Consider the following 24,732-nt stretch of genomic DNA (forward strand, 5'->3'; position numbering starts at 1 on the left):
AAACACGATTTAACGAGGCTTAACGCTGTGTTAAGCCTCGTCCTGCGTTTCTGTCTCTATTCAAAATCAATGGTTCCCTATGGGAGCCCATTGATTTGAATAGAGGTCGCACCAGAAGTCGGATCACGAGGATAAGACTTGTGGTGCAACTTGTGTGCTGAGAATCTCGAGGGGGGAACCCAGCGAAATTTTTTTTTTAAATTTGCGTGAGGTTCCCCCCTAAGACGATACCAGGTCCTTCTGTCTGGTATGGATCTTAAGGGGAACCTCCACACCAAAAAAAAATGGCGTGGGAGTCCCCCCAAGATCCATACCAGACCCTTATCCAAGCACACAGCCCGGCAGGTCAGGAAGAGGGGGGGAGAGAGCGCCCCCCTCCTGCACCATACCAAGCCACATGCCCTCAACATGGGGGGGTAGTGCTTTTTTTATAAAACAGAAAAAACCAAATTGAGATCCCATGGGGTCAAAGGCGGTCTGTCCGGAGGAGTAATAAGCCTGACACCCTGTACAAAGGTATGTACCAAGAAATGGGCAGCAATCGGCCTCTGAAAGAAGACTGCCAAGACTGAAATCTGATCCTTGAATGTAATCAAGGCCAGTCGCATATCAAACTCCGCTTGGAGAAAAGCCAAGAGACAACCCACAACATACTTGCACGGATGAAAATTCCTAGCCCCACACCAAAGCAATATATGATTTCAAGGTCCTGTGATAAATTTTCCTCGAAGCAGTGTTCCTAGCTTTTATAAGAGTAGAAATTGAGAGAAACCCATCTCTGAAAACTGGCTTCAATAGCCAAGCCGTTAAAAAAAAAAAAACAAAGACTAAAAAGAAGGATGGAAGATCGGACCTTGGAACAGAAGGTCAGGACGATCCGGAACGATCCAAGGAATGTCCATTGACACGGCATGTTGGAATACCATGTTCTCCAGGGTCAAGACAAGTCAATCAAAATCACCAGTATTCCCTTCACCCAAATCCTACAAATCCTAGCAGGACAGCCTCAGCAACTGTCCCCATCTCCCCGTTTTCTTGCATACAAATCCTACAAAGGAGACATGGAAAAAGCTGTAGAGGAGGGAAGGCAGACATGGAAGAAGCTGTAGTGGAGGGAAGGCATAAATCAGCGAGAACTGATCCCACGGTTTTACCAGAGCATCCAGCCCTGGTCCTGGAGACTAACCTATCCAGTTTCACACTGATCTTCTCAAACACCTCTATGTGGAGACCCCACTCCCCCAGAGACAACCACTAACCACTGAGAAAGTCCACCTGCCAATTTTCCCAATTTACCCTGGGATGTGAACCACAGACATAGCTGGGATATGAAGCTCCGCCCATGACCAGATCAACTTCCTCCTGCTCGACTTCTGGTGCCTTCTTAATGATTTATGTATGCCATGGCTGTGGAATTCTCTGGCTGAACCCTTACAGGGATGACTTGCAAGTGTGTCAACCAATGCAGGAGAACCAGTCAAATCGCCTGCAGTTCCAGTACATTGACCAGCACAAGACCAAGTTGGCTGCACCAAAAGGGGATGAAAAGGGGGAGTGAAGTGGGGATGTAGCAACTAGATATCCAGGGATATCAGCAGGGCTACCAGGGGCACTCACCAGTCCAGCCGCAGGACCCCCCCCCCCCCCCCATTTAAGAGCCTTATGCCCTTATGGCATGTACAGTCAGGTCCTTAAATATTGGGACATCAACACAATTCTAATCTTTTTGGCTCTATACACCACCACAATGGATTTGAAATGAAACAAACAAGATGTGCTTTAACTGCAGACATTCAGCTTTAATTTGAGGGTATTTACATCCAAATCAGGTGAACGGTGTAGGAATTACAACAGTTTGTATATGTGCCTCCCACTTTTTAAGGGACCAAAAGTAATGGGACATATTAACAATCATCCATCAAACTTTCACTTTTTAATACTTGGTTGCAAATTCTTTGCAGTGAATTACAGCCTGAAGTCTGGAAAGCATCCCTGGTGATGCTCTGCCAGGCCTCTACTGCAACTGTCACTGTTCAGTTCCTGCTTGTTCTTGGGGCATTTTCCCTTCAGTTTTGTCTTCAGCAAGTGAAATGCATGCCCAATCGGATTCAGGTCAGGTGACTGACTTGGCCATTGCATAACATTCCACTTCTTTCCCTTAAAAAACTCTTTGGTTGCTTTCGCAGTATGCTTCGGGTCATTGTCCATCTGCACTGTGAAGCACCGTCCAATGAGTTCTGAAGCATTTTGCTGAATATGAGCAGATAATATTGCCCGAAACACTTCAGAATTCATCCTGCTGCTTTTGTCAACAGTCACATCATCAATAAATACAAGAGAACCAGTTCCATTGGCAGCCATACATGCCCTCGCCATGACACTACCACCACCATGCATCACTGATGAGGTGGTATGCTTTGGATCATGAGCAGTTCCTTTCCTTCTCCATACTCTTCTCTTCCCATCACTCTGGTACAAGTTGATCTTGGTCTCATATGTCCATAGGATGTTGTTCCAGAACTGTGAAGGCTTTTTAGATGTTGTTTGGCAAACTCTAATCTGACCTTCCTGTTTTTGAGGCTCACCAAAACTTTACATCTTGTGGGGAACCCTCTGTATTCACTCTGGTGAAGTCTTCTGTTGATTGTTGACTTTGACACACATACACCTACCTCCTGGAGAGTGTTCTTGATCTGGCAAACTGTTGTGAAGGGTGTTTTCTTCACCAGGGAAAGAATTCTTCGGTCATCCACAGCAGTTGTTTTCAATGGTCTTCCGGGTCTTTTGGTGTTGCTGAGCTCACCGGTGCATTCTTTCTTTTTAAGGATGTTCCAAACAGTTGATTTGGCCACACCTAATGTTTTTGCTATCTCTCTGATGGGTTTGTTTTGTTTTTTCAGCCTAATGATGGCTTGCTTCACTGATAGTGACAGCTCTTTGGATCTCATATTGAGAGTTGACAGCAACAGATTCCAAATGCAAATAGCACACTTGAAATGAACTCTGGACCTTTTATCTGCTCCTTGTAAATGGAATAATGAGGGAATAACACACACCTGGCCATGGAACAGCTGAGCAGCCAATTGTCCAATTCCTTTTGGTCCCTTAAAAATTGGAAGGCACATATACAAACCGTTGTAATTCCTATACCGTTCACCTGATTTGGATGTAAATACCCTCAAATTAAAGCTGAAAGTCTGCAGTTAAAGCACATCGTGTTTCTTTCAGTTCAAATCCATTGTGGTGGTGTATAGAGCCAAAAAGATTAGAATTGTGTCGATGTCCCAATATTTATGGATCTGACTGTAAATAGACATGATCAACACAATGCATATGAGCCTTACCTGGCTGGACTTTTACTTCAGACAGAGCACTCAGGCAAGCCTTCTTCCGTTCATCTCCTTTAGGATATGGCCTGGGAAGTAAAATAGTGACATTTAAAGGAATGATCTTTACACTGCAATACTGTAGATATCCAAATATAAATGAAATGATGACAACTTGTATCACCATAGCTGCTGCAGGTCCTAGCTTGCCCCATGAGTCTCCATCTGCCAGGTTATACAGGGGTCTTTAGCTCCAATCAGCTGGAGAATTACAGGCCAACTCCTTCCAGGTTATAGGTAGATGGGGACTAAACTTAAAGATTTCCCTAAGGTTCAATATTGTACAAGTAGTTAGAGTCAATTTTTTCCATATTAAACAGTTTTGTACCTGGATGCACTTCATTTAGCTAATGAGTCTGGAGGGAAAGGGTAATCTGCTTCCCCCATTGGGCCAGGTTTTCCTGCACACTTCTGATGGAGTAATGACAGTCAGAGGCGGCTCTCTAATTAGGCAAAGTAGGCATTTGCCTAAGGCCTCGCCCTCCCAGGGGCCTCGCCGCCGCCTACTTTGCCTAAAGAACCGCCTCTGGCTATCCTCATACTACATTAATCCCAGGTACAGTCAGCGGAGCTTTGTGCCGCCTCGTTCAGAGTACAGTCAGTCCGCCTCTTCTCTGCTCTGTAACACCCCGTTCCACCAGGGCACTGCCCAGTCTCCACGCCATTTAAGAAAACTCCACTGGAACAGCAGGTGTCCTTCTCGTCAGAACACCAGCAGACACACACACACACCGACCGTCAACTGCCCTGCCCCACCCCGTCCGCCAGCAAATCCTGTCCGTCCTTTCAGCCGATATCTTGTGCAAGAGCACAGCTAGCACCTCAGCACAGGATTGCGGAGTCCACCCTCCTTCCAGGGCGGGCCTTTCGTGGTGGAGGCGGAGCCAATTCCAGTACACTGTAGCCTGTCTGTGTGCAGACGACTGACTGAGCTGTGAGGGGACAGAGCCTTGCTATGTGTGAGGTACATGGGCTTGGGGGTGGTACATGTGACTGGGGGGGATTACATGTGACTGGGGGAGGTACAAGTGACTGGGGGGGTGCAGGTGACTGGGGGGGTACATGTGACTGGGGGAGGGTACATGTGACTGGGGGAGGGTACATGTGACTGGGGGAGGGTACATGTGACTGGGGGAGGGTACATGTGACTGGGGGGGGTACATGTGACTGGGGGAGGGTACATGTGACTGGGGGAGGGTACATGTGACTGGGGGTGTGTGCAGGGGACTGGGGGGGTACATGTGACTGGGGGGGTACATGTGACTGGGGGGTACATGTGACTGGGGGGTGTGCAGGTGACTGGGGGGGTGTGCAGGTGACTGGGGGGTGTGCATGTGACTGGGGAGTTGAGAGCACTGACAGCAGTGCACAGTATATAAGTATTAATTAAAATGAATTGCATATATTAAGAGTGCTGGTGTCAGTGTGCTCTCAGCGCTGGTGTCAGTGTGCTCTCAGTACTGGTGTGATGGAGCACACTGACACCAGCGCTGAGACAGAGAGTACTGACACCAGTACTCTTAATATATGCAATTAATTTTTATTGCTTGAATTATTATTTTTTTCCCATTATAGACCTTAATGGGGCCTCATGTCTAGGTTATGCCTAAAGCCTCACAAAGCTTAGAGCCGCCTCTGATGACAGTAATTAAACTTTAATGTCAGGTTTAAAAGACATAGGTGGGAATGTGTGGTGGGATTTCTTAGGCATAAACATGTCAGCTCCCACTGTGTGTTCCAACTATTATCAGTAAGACTTTAAACACATTGTGCCACTTAACATATTTAACTTAGTTTAACTGGTGCCAAGTTTCTTACAATAGGCAATTAAATTTGTAATAAAATCAGAAAAAAAGATTAAAGTTCATCTAAACCCAAAAGCAAAAATGTAATATATTGCAGCCTACCAATCCTTAAACGCAGAGGCTGCATTTTTAAAATGATTTGTTTCCTTTATTTTTACCTGGTGATGCAGGAGGTAAGTCTGTTATTTTTCAACTTCTTTTAACAGATCAAGTTGTCCAGCAAAAGTGTCAGAGGGTTGAGATAAACAATTTAACACTGGCGGGCATGCTTACCATTGCCTGCGTTTAATAATTTATGTATTTATGGAATAAATGAAATCTTTATTTCAAAAGGAAAATAACTGTTGCTATAACTGCTTAAAGCAGAGTTCCACCTGGTTCTGTGTTTATCAAAAGTCAGCAGCTATAAAAAGTGTAGCTGCTGACTTTTAATAAACACACACTCGCCTGTCCCACGGTCCAGTGATGCAGGCGCCCAAAGCCTCGCTTCTCTTCCTCGCCTGTCCGCGATGCCGGCATTACTACTGCAGGCAGCCGGCTGTGACAGCTTGCGGCTTCACAGCCGGGTGCGCACTGCGCTTCCTGAATGGCTGTGCAATCTTCTGGAATCTGTGACCTGTCCCAGAAGATTGCAGGGAGGTAGGGGCCGTCTAGGGGGAGAGGAGGAGTCGCCTAGGAGGCCTGAGCGGAAGTGGGAGCTGGGTACCTTTCAAAACTAGGTACCCCCCCAAAAAAAATGACATGCCAAATGTTGCATGTCAGGGGGTACGAAGTACTTAAAGCGGAAGTTCCACTTTTGGGTAGAACTCCGCTTTACGTGTTAGCAGGATTGCTACTTTAATTAGTCAAGCCCATCAACATTTGCTAGTGCATCTAACACTAACCTCTCCCCAGACTGACAACACTGTTCTGTTTGCTCTATTGCTTTTGGGCCCGGACGTAAATCTCTGTTATTTGGAATTAATGGAGGAAAAAGGTCATATGATAAGCCTCTTCAATCCTGAAGTGTTACCTGAACCATTATACCGAGAACAATCTGAAGGGCACCACAGGCTCCACTGCAGACTCAGCATTCATTAAAAAAAATTGTAAATGCAGGCAAAGTGTGGATATATATAGATATATAGATATATCTATATATCTATATATATAGATATATAGCTATAGATATAGATATATATCTATAGATATAGATATATATCTATAGATATATATATTATATATAATTATAATTATATATATAAAAAAAATTACACACACACACCGATAAGTCATAACATTATGACAACCAAATATTAAACATGTCCCCTTTTTGCCACCAAAATGGCCCTGACCCATCGAGGCATGAACTACAGACTAGACAAAAGCATCACATCTCTGTTGGCTTGCCTTCTTCCCATAGTGCATCCTGGTGCCATCTCTACCTCAGGTAAGCAACAAACTCGCACCCAGCCATCCATATGATGTAAAAGAAAAAATGTGATTCATCAGAGCAAGTCAACTTCTTCCATTGTTTTTGTGGTCCAGTTCTGATGCTCACAGGCCCATTGTAGGCACTTTTGACTGTGGACACGGGTCAACATAGGCATCACGATTGTTCTGCAGGTACGCAGCTCCATATACAACAAACTGTGATGCACTGCGTGATCTGGCACCTTTCTTTTGAAACCAGCATTTACTTTTTTCAGCAATCTGAGCTACATTAGCTCATCTATTTGATTGGACTACACAGACCAGCTTTCACTACCCACGTGTATCAATTAGTCTTGCCCGCCCATGACCAGCTGGTTTTCCTTTCTTGGACCACTTTTGGTGCATGTTGACCACTGCAGACCGGGAACATCACACAAGAGCTGCAGTTTTGGAGTTGCTCTGATCTGGTCATCTAGCCATTACATTGGACCTTGTCAAAGTCACTCAAATCCACGCTTGCCCATTTTTCTGCTTTCAACACATCAACTTCAGGGACAACATGTTTGCTTGCTGCCTAATATAGCCCACCCACATTTAGATGCCACTGTCATCCACTGTTATCCACTTTACCTGTCAGAGGTAAATGTTATGGCTGATCGGTGTGTGTGTGTGTGTGTGTGTGTGTGTGTATATACACAGTTAGGTCCATATATATTTGGACACAGGCACAATTTTCATACTTTTGGCCCTGTATACCACCAGAATAAAATTCAAACAAAACAATCCAAAATTAATTGGAAGTGCAGACTTTCAGCTTTAATTCAAGGGGTTGAACATGAATAATAAGTACAAATTTTAGGAACTGCAACCATTTTTACACACAGTCCCCCTATTTTCAGGGGCTCAAATGTAATTGGACAAATGAATATAATCATAAATAAAATGTTCATTTTTTGTATTTTGTTGAGAATCCTTTACTGGCAATGACTGCCTGAAGTCTGGAACCTCTGGACATTACCAAGGACTGGGTTTCCTCCTGATGCTTTGCCAGGCTTTAACTGCATCAGTCTTCAGTTCTTCTTTATTTGTGGGTTTTTCTGCCTTTAGTTTTGCCTTCAGAAAGTGAAACGCATGCTCATTTGGGTTGAGATCAGATGATTGACTTGGCCATTGCAGAATATTCCACTTCTTTTCCTTCAAATGCTCCTGGGTTGCTTTTGCAGTGTGTATTGGATCATTGTCCATCTGTACTGTGAAGCACCGTCCCAATCAACTTTTCTGCATTATGGATGAATCTGGACTGACAGTATATATCTAAACACTGCAGAATTCAGCCGGCTGCTTCTGTCACATCATCATTAAACACCAATGACCCGGCCCAGTGGCACTGGAAGCCATGCATGCTCATGCCATCACACTGCCTCCACTATGTTTTACAGATGAGTTGTGTGGTTTGGATCATGAGCCGTTCCAAGCCTTCTCCACACGTTTTTTCCCCGCCATTCTGGTACAGATTATTCTTAGTTTCATTAGTCCAAAGAATGCTTTTCCATAACTGGTCTGGCTTTTTTGTACATGTTTTTTGGCTTAAGTCAGGCTTATGAATGGTTTGAACCCTCTGTATTTGCTCTTGTAAAGTCTTCTCCTGATTGTAGACATTGACAATGATACGCCCACCTCCTGGAGAGTGCCCTTTACTTGTCTGGATGTTGTGAATGGGTTTTTCTTTACCATAGAGAGGATCCTGTGATCACCCACCACTGTTGTCTTCCGTGGATGTCCAGGCCTTTTTATGTTGCTGAGCTCACCAGTGCGTTCTTCTTAGCTCAGAATTTACCAAACTGTTGATTTGGCCACTCCTAATGTTGCTGCTATCTCTCTGATGGATTTGTTTCGTTTTTGAAGCCTTACAATGGCCTGTTTCACTTGCACGGACAGCTCCTTTGAACGCATGATGTAGGTTCACGGCAATAGATTCCATATGCAAATACCGCACTTAGAATCAACTCCAGACCTTTTACCTGCTTAATTGATGAAGGAATAACGATGGAGTAGCCCACACCTGGCCATGAAAAAGCTTTTGATTCAATTGTCCAATTACTTTTGGTCCCTTAAAAAAAGGGTGATGGCTATTCTAAAGAGCTGTAATTCCTAAACTCTTCCTCCAATTTGGATGTACATACCAAATTAAACCTGAGAATGTGCACTTTCAGCCCACATCCATTATAGAACTTATAGCTTGAATATATTTTGGCAAATACCTGGAAAAAACTAAAATTGTGCCTGTGTCCATATATACAGTGGGGATCGAAAGTTTGGGCACCCCAGGTAAAAATGTGCATTAATGTGCATAACGAAGCCAAGGAAAGATGGAAAAATCTCCAAATGGCATCAAATTACAGATTAGACATTCTTATAATATGTAAAAAAAAAATAGATTTTATTTTTATCATTTACACTTTCAAAATTACAGAAAACAAAAAAATGGTGTCTGCAAAAGTTTGGGCACCCTGCAGAATTTATAGCATGCACTGCCCCCTTTGCAAAGCTGAGACCTGCCAGTGTCATGGATTGTTCTCAATCATCGTCTGGGAAGACCAGGTGATGTCAATCTCAAAGGTTTTAAATGGCCAGACTCATCTGACCTTGCCCCAACAATCAGCACCATGGGTTCTTCTAAGCAGTTGTCTAGAAAACTGAAACTGAAAATAGTTGACGCTCACAAAGCTGGAGAAGGCTATAAGAAGATAGCAAAGCGTTTTCAGATGTCAATATCCTCTGTTCGGAATGTAATTAAGAAATGGCAGTCATCAGGAACAGTGGAAGTTAAAGCAAGATCTATAAGACCAAGAAAAATATCAGACAGAACAGCTCGCAGGTTTGTGAGAAAACCAATTCAAAACCCACGTTTGACTGCACGATCCCTCCAGAAAGATCTGGCAGACACTGGAGTTGTGGTACACTATTCCACTATAAAGAGATACTTGTACAAATATGGTCTTCATGGAAGAGTCATCAGAAGAAAACCTCTTCTACGTCCTCACCACAAAAATCAGCATTTGACCTTTGCAAATGAACACATAGACAAGCCTGAGGCATTTTGGAAACAAGTGGACCGATGAGGTTAAAATATAACTTTTTGTCCGGAATGAGCAAATGTATGTTTGGAGAAGAAAGGGCACAGAATTTAATGAAAAGAACCTCTGTCCAACTGTTAAGAATGGGGGTGGATCAATCATGCTTTGGGGTTGTATTGCAGCCAGTGGCACAGGGAACATTTCACGAGTAGAAGGAAAAATGGATTCAATAAAATTTCAGCAAATTTTGGATGGTAACTTGATGCCATCTGTGAAAAAGCTGAAGTTAAAGAGGATGGCTTCTACAAATGGATAATGATCCTAAACACACCTCAAAATCCACGGGGGATTACATCAAGAGGCGTAAACTGAAGGTTTTGCCATGGCCTTCACAATCTCCTGACCTCAACATTATTAAAAATCTATGGATAGACCTTAAAAGAGCAGTGCGTGACAGACAGCCCAGAAATCTCAAAGAACTGGAAGACTTTTGTAAGGAAGAATGGGCAAAGATACCTCAAACAAGAATTGAAAGACTCTTGGCTGGCTACAAAAAGCGTTTACAAGCTATGATACTTGCCAAAGGGGGCAGTACAAGATATTAACTCTGCAGAGTGCCCAAACTTTTGCAGACGCCATTTTTGTTGTTTTCTGTAATTTTGAAAGTGTAAATGATGGAAATAAAATCTAACTTTTTTTGACATATTATAAGAATGTCTAATCTGTAATTTGATGCCATTTGGAGATTTTTCCATCTTTCCTTGGCTTCGTTATGCACATTAATACACATTTTTACCTGGGGTGTCCAAACTTTCGATCCCCACTGTGTATATATATATATATATATATATATATATATACATACATACATACACACACACACACAGTATCTCACAAAAGTGAGTACACCCCTCACATTTTTGTAAATATTTTATTATATCTTTTCATGTGGCAACACTGAAGAAATGACACTTTGCTACAATGTAAAGTAGTGAGTGTACAGCTACAGTTTCAGGGTCTTGGCAATCTTCTTATAGCCTAGGCCATCTTTATGTAGAGCAACGATTCTTTTTTTCAGATCCTCAGAGTTCTTTGCCATGAGGTGCCATGTTGAACTTCCAGGAACCAGTATGAGAGCGTGAGATAACACCAAATTTAATACAACTGCTCCCCATTGACACCTGAGATCTTGTAACACCAACGAGTCACATGACATCGGGGAGGGGAAATGGCTAATTGGGCCCAATTTGGACAGTTTCACTTAGGGGTGTACTCACTTTTGTTGCCAGCGGTTTAGACATTAATGGCTGTGTGTTGAGTTATTTTGAGGGGACAGCAAATTTACACTGTTATACAATCTGTACACTCACTACTTTACATTGTAGCAAAGTGTAATTTCTTCAGTGTTGTCTCACAAAAAGATGTGAGGGGTGTACTCACTTTTGTGAGATACTGTGTATATATATATATATATATATATATATATATATATATATATACACACACACACACACACACACATATATATATATATATATATATATATATATATATATATATACATATAGTATATATGTGCTGATCTGGCATTCAAAATCAAAGGTGTTATTTTTTTTTTGTAATGATTGCTGTTTACTGCATTCAAGAAAACAACTGACCAGATTCATTAATCTGAATTCACAGTGGTGCCTTATGTTGAATCTTAACATGTGTTGCAGCAAGGCAGCCCCTTCAACACAGCAGAACATTTTTAGCACACCTGCACTTTTTTAAGCAGTGCACCACGGCACACAGTTTGTTGAAACAGGCATGCATTGTGGTGTGCTGGTAAGGTTTATTGGGGATGATGGCAGCCAGTTTTGTGCATTATTGCAATACACAATAGTGAATCCAGTGTTAATTATGTAGCATTAAGAACTAGGGAACCTTGTAATTGGATTACACTCTTTTCCCAGACATGTACAAACCAATTTGCTTGCATATACATCAACTTAGGAATTGAGAACCAAGTCACATATTCTACAAAGGGGTCCATTCACACCATTGCACTGTGGTAACACAAGCATTGCCGCCACGTGTGGCAACATACAGTATGTTACAAGCTTGGGTGGTGTCATTCTTAGTCAATGGCACCTAAAGCACCTCCAAAACACACATACACACCACTCCTGTGGTTGTGATGTAACAGTCCAATTTAGCCCATTTATTCTAAATAACCTGTTTAACGCACTGCAACGCATGCATAGTAGTTCACTTCACTGAAGTGTGAATGAGCCCAAGTCTGCCATTAACCATAATTATAGGTCCTTAGACAAAATGTATAAAAGGCTTACTTACTTAATGATTGCTGAGACATTAGTTATTTCATTAAAAAAATCAAACTCTCGTTGGTAGAAATCTTTGGCAGGCCCGGACAAGGATCCAGTAATTTCCTCAACCAGCTGTTCCAGCAGATCTCCAATGTCAGCTGCAGACAAGACATGAAGTACATGAACAGGATTAAAATGCAAAGAGAGCTAAAGGGCTGCAACTATAATATTTGTATGGTTAGGTTTTTAGAACATCACCATTTTTGTAACTATATTTAAAGTTTTGCAAGGATACATTTTGACAAAATGGCTTTAAGCGCCACAATTAGGAAGCAGGCCACCAAATATAGAGAACTAAAAAACTAAACAGCTCTTTCCTATAACATTTTAAAGCTTTCATTACCCATCAGAAAGTACTTAAACAAAAAGCAAAGCCCTTACTAGACAGATGAATTTCAAAATGAACTCTTTAGCCCAACAACTTTCATCAAAATGTAAAGTATATAGTGTTTGAGTGGTGATGGGGTTAGAAACTCTGTCAGGTTTTTACTGATGTGTTCTCTTTGGAGAGATTTACCCATGTATTTTCAGTTGTCACTAGAACAGCAATAGTTAATCTTTTATTGGGGACACTTATTCCAGTGAAAACTGTCAAAGAGGGTTTTTTTCTTTATTTTGGAGAGATTTTCTATTATTTCATATTGTGTCTTTGGGACAAGCATATGTAATTCTTCTCTTCGTATGTGATACAAGAGAAGCATAAAAAAAAAAAAAAAAAAGATTTTTATAACAGCTTACCTGTAAAATCCTTTTCTTGGAGTACATCATGTACACAGAGCCTTAAGTAATTACTTAATGGGTTATAGGCCACCTTCAGGTGATGGACACTGGTTATACCCAATCCAGGAAGTTCACTCCCTATATACCCCTCCTCCTTCCAGAAGCACATCAGTTTTTGTAGCAAATCTACTTAAATCCCAAAAAAGAGGGGAGGGACCTGTGTGTCCCATGATGTACTCCAAGAAAAGGATTTTACAGGTAAGCTGTTATAAAAATCCTATTTGCTTTATCGTACATTATGGGACACAGAGCCTTAAGTAATTACTTAATGGGGCGTCCCATAGCAATGCTACTTGAGGGGAGAGAGACACAACCCAGAGGGTACCCCCAGACTTGAGGACCTATAATGCTGCCTGCAGCACACTGCGCCCAAAGACGATATCCTCATACCTCCTTACATCCAGCTGATAAAATTTTGTGAATGCATGCACTGAAGACCAAGTTGCGGCCTTACAGAGCTGAGCCATGGAGGCCTCATGACGCACTGCCCAAGAAGCACTAACCGCCCAGGTAGAGTGCGCCTTAACTTGAAAAAGTGGAATCTTACCCCTTAAATCATAAGTTTGAATTATCACTTGCCAAATTCACTTAGCGACAGTGGATTTCAACGCTGCCTGTCCTTTCTTAGGACCCTCTGGAGAATAAATAAGACATTAGTCTTACGAATCTGAGCAGTTGCCTTTAAATAGATTTTCACTGCTCTCACCACATCAAGACAATGTAGTTATTTTTCTTCCCTGGAACATGGTTTTGAAAAAAACTATGGCAGGACAATATCTTGGTTCAGGTGAAAACCTGAAACTACTTTTGGCAAAAATCAAATACGGCTCTTTACAAGAAAGAGCAGCCAATTCCGAAACCCTCCTTGCTGAGGATATAGCAACCAAAAATACCAACTTCCTTGTCAAAAGGACTAAGGGAATATGTTGTATCGGTTCAAATGGCTGTTTTTGCAACACAGACAAAACTAAGTTCAAATCCCAAGGGTTCAAGGGAGGTTTGACGGGCGGATTAAGCCACGTTACCCCTTGTATAAAACCCTGGACTAAAGAATGTGTAGCAAGTGGTCTTTGAAATAAGACTGATAAAGCCGAAACTTGGCGTTTAATAGTGTTCAAGGCCAATTTCATTTCTACCCCTAATTGTAGAAAGGCAAGAATTCTGCCTATGATATACAGTGGGGATAGAAAGAATTCAGACCCCCTTACATTTTTCACTCTTTGTTATATTGCAGCCAATCAATGCTAAAATCATTTAAGTTCATTGTTTTTCCTCATTAATGTACACAGAGCACCCATATTGACAGCAAAACACAGAATTGTTGACATTTTTGCAGATTTATTAAAAAAGAAAAGCTGAAATATCACATGGTCCTAAGTATTCAGATCCTTTGCTGTGACACTCATATTTAACTCAGGTGCTGTCCATTTCTTCTGATCATCCTTGAGATGGTTCTACACCGTCATTTGAGTCCAGCTGTGTTTGATTATACTGATTGGACTTGATTAGGAAAGCCACACACCTATCTATATAAGGCCTTACAGCTCACAGTGCATGTCAGAGCAAATGAGAATCATGAGGTCAAAAGGAACTACCTGAAGAGCTCAGAGACAGAATTGTGGCAAGGCACAGATCTGGCCAAGGTTACAAAAATATTTCTGCTGCACTTAAGGTTCCTAAGAGCACAGTGGTCTCCATAATCCTTAAATGGAAGACGTTTGGGACGACCAGAACCCTTCCTAGAGCTGGCCGTCCGGCCAAACTGAGCTATCAGGGGAGAAGAGCCTTGGTGAGAGAGGTAAAGAAGAACCCAAAGATCACTGTGGCTGAGCTCCAGAGATGCAGTCGGGAGATGGGAGGAAGTTGTAGAAAGTCAACCATCACTGCAGCATTCCACCAGTCGGGGCTTTATGGCAGAATGGCCTGACGGAAGCCTCTCCTCAGTGCAAAACACATGAAAGCCCGCATGGAGTTTGCTAAAAAACACCTGAAGGACTCCAAGATGGTGAGAAACAAGATTCTCTGGTCTGATGAGACCAAGATAGAACTTTTTGACCCTAATTCTAAACGGTATGTGTGGAGAAAACCAGCCACTTATCACCTGTTCAATACAGTCCCAACAGTGAAGCATGGTGGTGGCAGCGTCATGCTGTGGGGGTGTTTTTCAGCTGCAGGGACAGGACGACTGGTTGCAATAGAGGGAAAGATGAATGCAGCCAAGTACAGGGATATCCTGGACGAAAACCTTCTCCAGAGTGCTCAGGACCTTAGAATGGGCCGAAGGTTTACGTTCCAACAAGACAATTTCCCTAAGCACACAGCTAAAATAACGAAGGAGTGGCTTCACAACAACTCCGTGACTGTTCTTGAATGGCCCAGCCAGAGCCCTGACTTAAACCCAATTGAGCATCTCTGGAGAGACCTAAAAATGGCTGTCCACCAACGTTTACCATCCAACCTGACAGAACTGGAGAGGATCTGCAAGGAGGAATGGCAGAGGATCCCCAAATCCAGGTGTAAAAAACTTGTTGCATCTTTCCCAAAAAGACTCATGGCTGTATTAGATCAAAAGGGTGCTTCTACTTAATACTGAGCAACGGGTCTGAATACTTAGGACCATGTGATATTTCAGTTTTTCTTTTTTAATAAATCTGCAAAAATGTCAACAATTCTGTGTTTTTCTGTCAATATAGGGTGCTGTGTGTACATTAATGAGGAAAAAAATGAGCTCAAATGATTTTAGCAAATGGCTGCAATATAACAAAGAGTGAAAAATTTAAGGGGGTCTGAATACTTTCCGTCCCCACTGTATCTCCGAGGGTGCCAACCCTTGGATTCACACCAGGAAACATAAGCTCTCCAGGCTCTATAATATATAGTTCTGGAAGCTGGCTTCCTTGCATTAATCAGGATAGAGATAACTGACCCGGAAAGCCCACGTTTCTTTAGAATGTGGGTTTCAATAGCCAAGCCGTTAAATTTAGAGACCGTAAGGAAGGATGGAATATCGGTCCTTGTGAGAGCAGATCTGCCCGTAGAGGGAGAGACCATGGGCCCTCCCACTGCCATCTTTACGATTTGTGCATACCATGACCTTCTGGGCCATGCTGGTGCCACCTGAATTACCAGCTTTCTTTCCAGCTTGATCTTGCAAAGAAGTCGAGGCAGCAACTGAATAGGGGGGGATGCACAGATCAGTGAGAACTGATCCCATTAGGTCACCAACGCATCAGTTTCGCATGCGAGTGGATCCCTTGTTCTGGCCACAAAGTTGACTAACTTCATGTTGAACCTGGATGCTAGAAGATATACATCCGGAGTCCCCCATCTTTGGCAAACAGCCCGAAATATGTCGGGGTGAAGAGACCATTCCCCTGGGAATAACTGCTGGCAACTCAATTAGTCCGTCTGCCAATTCTCTACTCCCCGAATGAAGACTGTGATAGGCACGGAACATTCCTTTCTGCCCAAGTTAGAATATGGTTCACCTCTCTCTGCGCTGAGAGACTTTTGGTGCCCCCTTGGTGATTCATATAGGCCACAGCTGTGGCATTGTCGGATTGAATCCTGACAAGACAATCCCGTAACCTGAAAGTCCAGGCCTTTAGAGCCAGATGCACTGCCTGAATCTCTAGGATATTGATGGGCAAGGTTCTTTCGGTTCTTGACCACTGTCCCTAGACAGTTGTCTTTTCTAGTACTGCTCCCCAGCCTGAATGTCTGGCATCCGTCGTTACCACTTTCCAGATGACTGGTCTGACAGATTCTGGGTTAGTAAATATCAAGTGAGGCTTTGGGACACTCTTGGGGACAGCCGCATTGGCAAGTCTAAAGCTTGAATTGTTTTGTTCCAAGCAGACAGGATACTGTTTTGCAACAGTCTTTAATGAAACCGGGCATAGGGAACTGCTTCGAATGAAGCCACCATGGTTCCTAGCAACCTCACGCAAAGGCGAATGGAGGGATCGCCTTTTGACCTGACCATCCGCACCAACTCTCTTATGGAGTTGATTTTTGCCTGAGGCAAGAACACCTTTTCCTGGGCTGTGTCTATGATCAGACCCAGGTACTCCAGTCTTTTTAGTGGTATTAAGGAAGATTTCTCTAGGTTAAGAATCCAACCCAAACTTTCCAGATAATTGGTTATAGTGCGTACGCTTTGCTCTAAACGAGCCATCGACTGATCTATTAGTAATAGATTGTCTAGGTACGCTACAACTGTTATGCCCTGTTCCCTTAACCTGGCTAGAGGTGGGGCCAGCATTTTTGTGAACACCCGGGGTGCTGTGGCTAGCCCGAAGGGCAGGGCTACAAACTGAAAATGCTACTGTTCTAACTCGAACCGCAGAATCTTTTGGTTAGCAGGAAATATAGGGACATGCAGATATGCATCCCTGATGTCGATTGATGCCAGAAGTTCTCCTCCTAGGATAGAAACAACTGACCTGATCGCCTCCATGCGAAAGGAGCAGATCTTCAGGAACTGATTTAGATTTTTTAGATCTAGAATGGGTCTGACATCCCCATTTAATTTTGGTACCATAAAAAGGTTTGAATAAAACCCCAGACCTTGCTCTTTTGTGGGGATCTGTATGATCACCCCTTGAGATATTAATTGGTCTAGTGCCTGAAACAGAGATTGTCTTTTCTCTGGATCTTTGGGAATGCTTGACCTCAGGAAGTGAGACGGTGGAAAGTCCCGAAATTCCAGCTTGTAACCCAGCGTGACCCATCTGTCCTGAATTTCCTCTTTCCAGACTTCTGAAAACTGCAGAAGTCTTCCTCCCACCTTGGTGAGGGGGGTTGCCTCTTCATGATGAGGCTTTAGGATTCTGCTTTGCAGGTTTCCGACCCCAGGACTTCTTTTGAGCCTGGGTCTGACCCTGAGGTTTTCCTCTAGAGTCTGATGGCGGAGGCCGTCGTCACTGCCTAGAGGCGGAAGCCCCTGACACAGGGGAAAGAGCCGTTTAAATGAAGGCAGTTTATACTTTCTTTTGACTGGCAAAAGAGTACTTTTCCCAATAGAAATTGTTTGGATATATTTGTCCAAGTCTTCTCCAAATAGTCGCTTCCCATGAAAAGAGAACCCAGTTAAGAGGTTTTTACATGGTGCTTCAGCTGACCAATTTTTTAACCACAGGATTCTACGCATATGCACAAGCATAAGCGAAAGGCGGGATGCCTGGTGAATAGAATCTTTAATGGCATCTATAGCAAAGCATAATGCTTTTGGTAGTTCAGCCAATTCCCGAGCTTGTTGTGGAGGAATCTCTCGAAGGGCCTGTTTAAATTGGTCCTTTAGTGATCGACTAAAGGACTAATAGTGCCTATTGCAGCGACTGCAGACTGAGTAACGGCACCTGCCAAGGAAAAAGTAGATTTTAACAGGGATTCCACCTTTTTATCAGTTGAATCCTTAAGCATTTGTGCATTGTCTACAGGACAAGTTAGGCCTTTATTCACACTGGAAATCGCAGCGTCAACTGCTGGTACTTTCCATTTTTTGGAGAATTTCTCCTCCAGGAGATAGAGAATTGAAAATCTCTTAGGAGGGAGAAAATGCTTATCCGGGTAAACCCATTCAGCAAAAATAAGCTGTTCTAGTAATGCATGTGCCGGAAACACATGCAAAGGCTGAGAAGGTTTTAAGGAACCCAAGGAAGAAACCAAGCTTTCAGGAGATTGCGTTAAGGGCAGCATGAAAGTGGAACAAACCATCTCTGTAAGAGTTGGAACAGCAATTTCTCAGATTGTGAGGCTGAAAAAGGTTCATCTACTGTTGTTTCCTCCACAGAGGAATCAGCGGTTTGTTTTTCCTCCTGAACGACTGAGGGTAACACCTCATCCTGAGCCCACTGTTACCCTTGCAAAGGTTCTGAAGTGGGGGAGGGGGATCTAGCATGCTTCCTATCCATTTGAATGGAGGATGTGATTAAAGCCGCTAATCTTCCTTCCAGACCCTGCAGGGAGGAGGAAAGGACATCTTTAGTCACGTATACAAGGGCTAACATGTGAGAAGCAGCTGCACCATCATTTTGTTCCAATGGCTCACCCTGGCTTGCCATAACTGGTAATTCAGGAGAGGATGACAGCATGGAAATGCGACATGAGATCCTAACGCCTAGGGGTGAAACCTTTACTTTTTTGTTTTTTTTGGTGTCTTTTTTGGTAGGCATAGTCCTAAGTACAAAAACAGAGGCACTATACAAATTGCACTTAATCGCTGAATATAGTCATGACGTTTAAAGCCACTATAAAGTTCAGCCTAGTGCTGGGAAAAAGGTATCCTTCCTCTATCAGGAATGCCAGTTTGCAACCCTCACGTGTCCCACAGCTCCTGTGTCCCTGTGTTGCAGGCTGCTTGTTTCCTCCTCGTCAGCCGAGGAGAGACTGTTACAGCTGTAGTTTTATTTGTTTTAGCTTGCTGTGCGTCCTTGTGGACATGCACGGCATTGCGCTTAGGCCCCGCCCCCTCCGAGAAAAATTCCGTCCCTTTTTACATTTAAAGATGTTCCTGCGCTCGTGTGCAGCGTTTTCGGGTCCACAGACCCAACACGAGGGGGGGGGGGGGGGGGGGGAGGGTAGTCAGAGACCCATCCAGCAGCAGGCACCAACAACAATAAAATCAGCCAACAATAATAAAATTAGCAGTACCAGCGGGACCAAGTGGGGTACAGCCCTTCCCCCTTACCCTCTGGTCCCTTCAGGGGGGAGAAAGAAAACATTTGCAGATTTCTTTTACCTTGATAAAAAATCTCCCTGCACACGCTGCTGCGACCACACACAGACTTTACAGTGAAGACAACAGAGTAAGGTATATGCATAGACTCCCTCTAGTGGAGAATTAAGGCATGACAACACTTTTTCCCTAATGGAAGAATACATAGGTGTTTTTAATACCCAAGCTTCTTCCCTTACCTTATCACAGCCGCAGGATTTGCTGAATTAACAAACAATCCAACCTTCACCCATCACGGCAGGCTGCATTTAGCAAACCTTCAAGGACCGGGTCCCTAAATTTTGGGGTTCCAACTCCCTTGGACCTGTAAAGCACCCCACAAGGAAAGCTAGGTAATGTAGCAAGACCAAAGCCCTGGGTTCCTGGGGTCCAGCCCCAAAAAGAGAGGCGTTACAGGCAAAACCTCGTGCTTCAGATACGAGGCCCCAGGTAGCATCCTTTTAGGCCTTAGTGGCACTTTGGATGGATCTGGTCTTTATGGAGGCTATTTAAATCCAGCATGGATCCCTCCTGGAACTTCTAAGAGCACATCTTCACTCGTGACCAACACCTTAGAAACTGGAGAAAAAAATGATGTGCTCCTGGAAGGAGGAGGGGTTATATAGGGAGTGAACTTCCTGGATTGGGTATAACCAGTATCCATCACCTGAAGGTGGCCTATAGCCCATTAAGTAATTACTTAAGGCTCTGTGTCCCATGATGTACGATAAATAAAAAGTTAACCATTCTCCACTCTATCCAAAACTAAAAAGTTTTTTTCTTTAGATATTCACACAGACTTTGGATGCAGATGTATGGTGATATCACTGGTATGGGGTAACCATTTCTGGGCAGTGTTCACAACCTGGGACTATGCTGTGACATCCTGTGTATATCCTGCCCTTAAGGCTTAAAGTGACCCTGCATTCAGTATATCTGGTCTCCCACATTACATAGAACATGGAAATGCAATCATTTTAGCTGATAGGCCCCTGTGCTGATCACATGCACCCTCCCAAAAAAATAAAAAATAAACTCTCTAGCAATATACACAAAACTGAGCATATGTAGAGTGCCCCCAAGGCTCTATACTATCAGCAGTTGGATTGGGGACAGTAAAAGAAGGGGAGGATGAGAGAAGACAGGATCAAACAGCCTTTTTACACAATGCACAGGATTAACCCCTTAGATTCCATAGTGAGTATAACAAGCATGCTTTACTGCATAAACAGACTGATTTTACAGTTGTGGGTTTAGCAACAATTTAATTCACTAAGCTATAAAGATCATTATGTGCCATAACCACCATTATTTTCTAAAGGTAGAACACAAAATTGCAGTCAAATGGCTGACGGAATGATCTCTAGCTTACCAGATATGCTGAAGCTTAGCAACCTAAGTGTATAGAATGTCCCTGGTAAAAATGTGCTGTATATTGATTGGAGCAGCCATGATAATTTCATTGTAATTTGTAAAGACATAAATGTGAAAAGTTGACGGTATAATGCTATGGAGCACTGACATTTCTCACTGTGGAAACGTTCTGGTCTTTGGCCATCCAAAAATTATAGGGGATTAAAGTGATTGTAAGCGCCGGTTCACATTAGAAGCGGCACGACTTGCAGGTCGCCTCCCCGAGGCGACCTGCACACGACTGCCGCCGCGACTTGCAAGACGACTTCTGTATAGAAGTCTATGCAAGTCGCCCCCAAAGTAGTACAGGAACCTTTCTTCTAAGTCGGAGCGACTTGCGTCACTCCGATTAGAACGGTTCCATTGTACAGAACGGGAGGCGACTTGTCAGGTGGCTAGGTCGCCTGACAAGTCGCCCCCGTGTGAACCGGCTCTAAAGCTTCCAAGATTGTTTTATTAAAATAATAAACATGTCATGCTTATCTGCAATGGTTTTGCACAAAGCAGTGGCCGGATCCTCTTCTTCTGCCCCCCCCCCCCCCAGCACTCTTGGCTTCTCCTCTTCAGTGAGTGCCCCCATAGGAAGCTTCCTATGGGGGCACTCATGCGGACCCAATCCCGAGCTGCCCTGTCTGCGTCTATAGACCCAGTCAGGGCAGCTTGGCCTTGCCCCCAATACAGAATTTCAGAATTTGATTGACAGCCAATGGCTCCTGCTGCTACCAATCTGCCCAGTGAGAAAGGAGAGAGAGCGAGACTTATACAAATGCTCTGGCTGACTGTATTATCTATTTATATGATGTGCAGTTTTTCTATGTCTGTATAGAATACGTCCTTGATGCCAATTCTTTGATATGGACTATTGTATATATGTCTCCATTTTACCTTTTGTATGCTGCTACCGAAATAAACAGGGTAAACAAAAATTATAGGTGGTTAAGATACATGATGTATAATGCACAACACAGCACATATTATGCTCTCTAATGCAGGGGATAGATTCTCTTGAGACAATTTCGTACAAAGAAAACAAAAGTAATCATTTACTCACGATCCTTCTGATGTGCCTCTTCATCTAAATAAATGTTGGTCTTCATGTTCCATATAAACTGATGAGCAAGAAGCTGGGATTTTGCAGCTGCCCACAGTATGTATTCCCGGACATAACCCATCTGAGTGTACACCAAACTTTGTGTCATTACAATCCAAAAACCAAAGCAGCACATATTATAATAAAGCTGACCATTGATTGATTTGGTCAGTTCAGCAGGGACCAGCCAAATTTTGATCAGTGTGTGGCCATCATTCAACAAAAGCGGTTTCATCGGCTTCTATCAAACATACAAGTTGGAAAATTTTTGTTGCAGGAAAGAGCACTCACCTTGTCATACCGCAGAGCCTGAACAATTTGTGGAATGTAAAATAGGATGGCATCCTGTAAGACAATGGAAAAAAAAATTGAAGGCCGGCACAGTAAATGTTACCATATTATAAAGAAAGGGAAATAAAGAGGGAAGAAAGGTAAACCTATCAAAATGTGAACAATTGAAATAGAACAGATAACAAAAAAAATAGGATTTCTTCTACAGCTTTTACCTATAAAATCCTTTTCTTGGAGTACATCACAAAGCCGGTTATTATAATAATAACTACTAGGGTTATACGCCACCTATAGGTGAATGGACACTGGTAGATCAATCAAACAGGAAGTCTTCCCCTATATAACCCCTCCTACACAGGAAGCACATCAGTTTAGTAGCAAGCAATAAATTCCCAAAAGAGGAGAGGGACCTCTGTGTCCTGTGATATACTCCAAGAAATGGATTTTACAGGTAAGCTGTAGAAAAAATCCTATTTTCTTTATTATACATCACAGGACACAGAGCCAGTTATTATGTTAATAACTACTTGGGACATCTCAAAGTAATATCCTTGAGGGGAGGGAGACACCATCATAGAAACTACCACCAGAGAAGGACCTACTCTGCTATTTGTAATACGCTGTGGCCAAAGGCAGTATCTTCTACGTTACTGACATCCACCTGGTAAAAATCCTGTAGATGTATAAACCAAAGACCCAATTGTGGTCTTGCACACCTGGGACACTGACACCCTATGACGGATGGCCCAAGATACTCCCCCACACCTGGTAGCGAATCTCTCCCCAGAAAAAAATAGGTTTTTGCCATTTAAACCATAGGCATCATTGATAAACTGGCAGATCCACTGCTAAATATTCGACCTGGATGCCGCCTGCCCTTCCTGGGCCTTCTGGCAGCACAAACCAGGATTCCTGACCTGTGCCGACAACTCAAGTAGATCCTGAGCGCCTGAACAACCTCAAGAGTATGAAGTGATCTATCTCCTGCCGCCTGTGGATTAGGAAAAAAATAAAAGGCAAGACACTGTACCGATTCAAGTGAAAACTAGATACCACTTTAGGCAGGAAAAGTGGATGGGGACGCAACATCACCTTATGATGCAAGACTAAGAACGGTTCCTTGCATGAAAGAGCCTCCAACTCTGACACTCCACTCAGTGAAGTTATAGCAACCAAACAACAACCAACAACCTTCCGAGAGAAAAAGACCAACAGAATCCCCGATTGGTTCAAAAAGTGGCCTCTGCAAGGACAATCAAGATCAAATTCAAGTCCCAAGGAGACAAAAATGGCCTGACAGGTGGGACTGTCCAAGTTACATGCTGTATGAGGTATGTACAAGGAGTGAGAAACAACGGCCTCTGGAAAAGAATGGATAGGGACGAAGTCTGACCCTTAAAGGCCTCCTTTCCCCTACCGATTGGAGAAAGAAAATGAAAATCTCCAACTCACATATTTCTGCGGGTGCCACTTCCTGGCTTTACCCCAGCAAAAATTTTTTTTCAAATACTGTGATTGAAGTTCCCCGAAGCTGGCTTCCAGGGGCTCAACAGTGCTGATACAGGACTCAAGACCATAAGGTCCCACTGGACTGGGATTGTCCAAGGAGCAACCCCCGCAAGACTCACTATGTAAGTGTACCAAGCCCTCCTGGGTTAATTCAGCCAACACTAATATCAGTGTTACCACCTCACAGATTCTTTGCAAAAGATGTGTCAGAAGCCGAAACGGGAAAAAACGTCAAATAAGGGAAAACCGATCCTTAAGTTGTTACCAGTACATTTACCTATTGACAATGGGACTCTCGTCCCAGACACACTTGTCCCAACCTGTTTTAGAACTTGGGATCTAGTAGATTCCCCTGCAGAGATCCCCCTGCCACTATTCTATCCCTGGAATATGTATTGGCACTTGTACTGTCCCAGACAGAATGTTAGTTCACCTCACTGAGTCCCATAACCTCTGGTGTCACCCCGGTGGTTGATATATATGCCTGCAGAGGCATTTCCGGATTGAACTTACAATTGGTTTGTCCAATAATCCAGAGCAAGACGTGATGGCCAAAAATTTCAAGATATTGATGGACAGTATTCTCTCATGTGGAGACAAAGCCCCCTGAACCGTAGCCAGCCTCAAATCCACTTGTAGAGACTGGCATCAGTGGTTATTATTCTCCAAATTCCTGAAAAGGAAGAATATCAACCACCATTTTCTGCTCTGCAACACCCCAGAAACAGAGCCTTCCGGCAATCCAATGCCTGGATCTTCAAGTTCCAGACAAAGAGAATGATCCTCTACCACCACCTGGAGTAGGACTGTAAAGGGAACATGCTTTGACCTAAACACAACTTCCTCATGTGGAAATATATCAAAGGAACCCCTAGAATCGA

At 43.3% G+C, this 24,732-nt stretch overlaps 1 protein-coding gene across 2 annotated transcripts in view; it reads right to left on the bottom strand.

Moving 5' to 3' along the window:
* Positions 1-24,732, bottom strand: part of PI4KA (phosphatidylinositol 4-kinase alpha) — a 255,731-nt gene that overhangs the window by 18,899 nt on the left and 212,100 nt on the right. For both annotated transcript variants that reach the window (XM_073629090.1, XM_073629095.1), the window contains 4 exons: positions 22,343-22,396; positions 22,013-22,133; positions 12,019-12,148; positions 3,345-3,415 (listed from right to left, as the gene is read on the bottom strand). In XM_073629090.1, coding sequence (XP_073485191.1) covers positions 3,345-3,415; positions 12,019-12,148; positions 22,013-22,133; positions 22,343-22,396 — 376 coding nt within the window. The remainder of the gene's footprint in view (positions 1-3,344; positions 3,416-12,018; positions 12,149-22,012; positions 22,134-22,342; positions 22,397-24,732) is intronic.

Source organism: Aquarana catesbeiana, linkage group LG01 (assembly GCF_042186555.1).
Source record: "Aquarana catesbeiana isolate 2022-GZ linkage group LG01, ASM4218655v1, whole genome shotgun sequence".
Classification (NCBI taxonomy): Eukaryota; Metazoa; Chordata; class Amphibia; order Anura; family Ranidae; genus Aquarana; species Aquarana catesbeiana.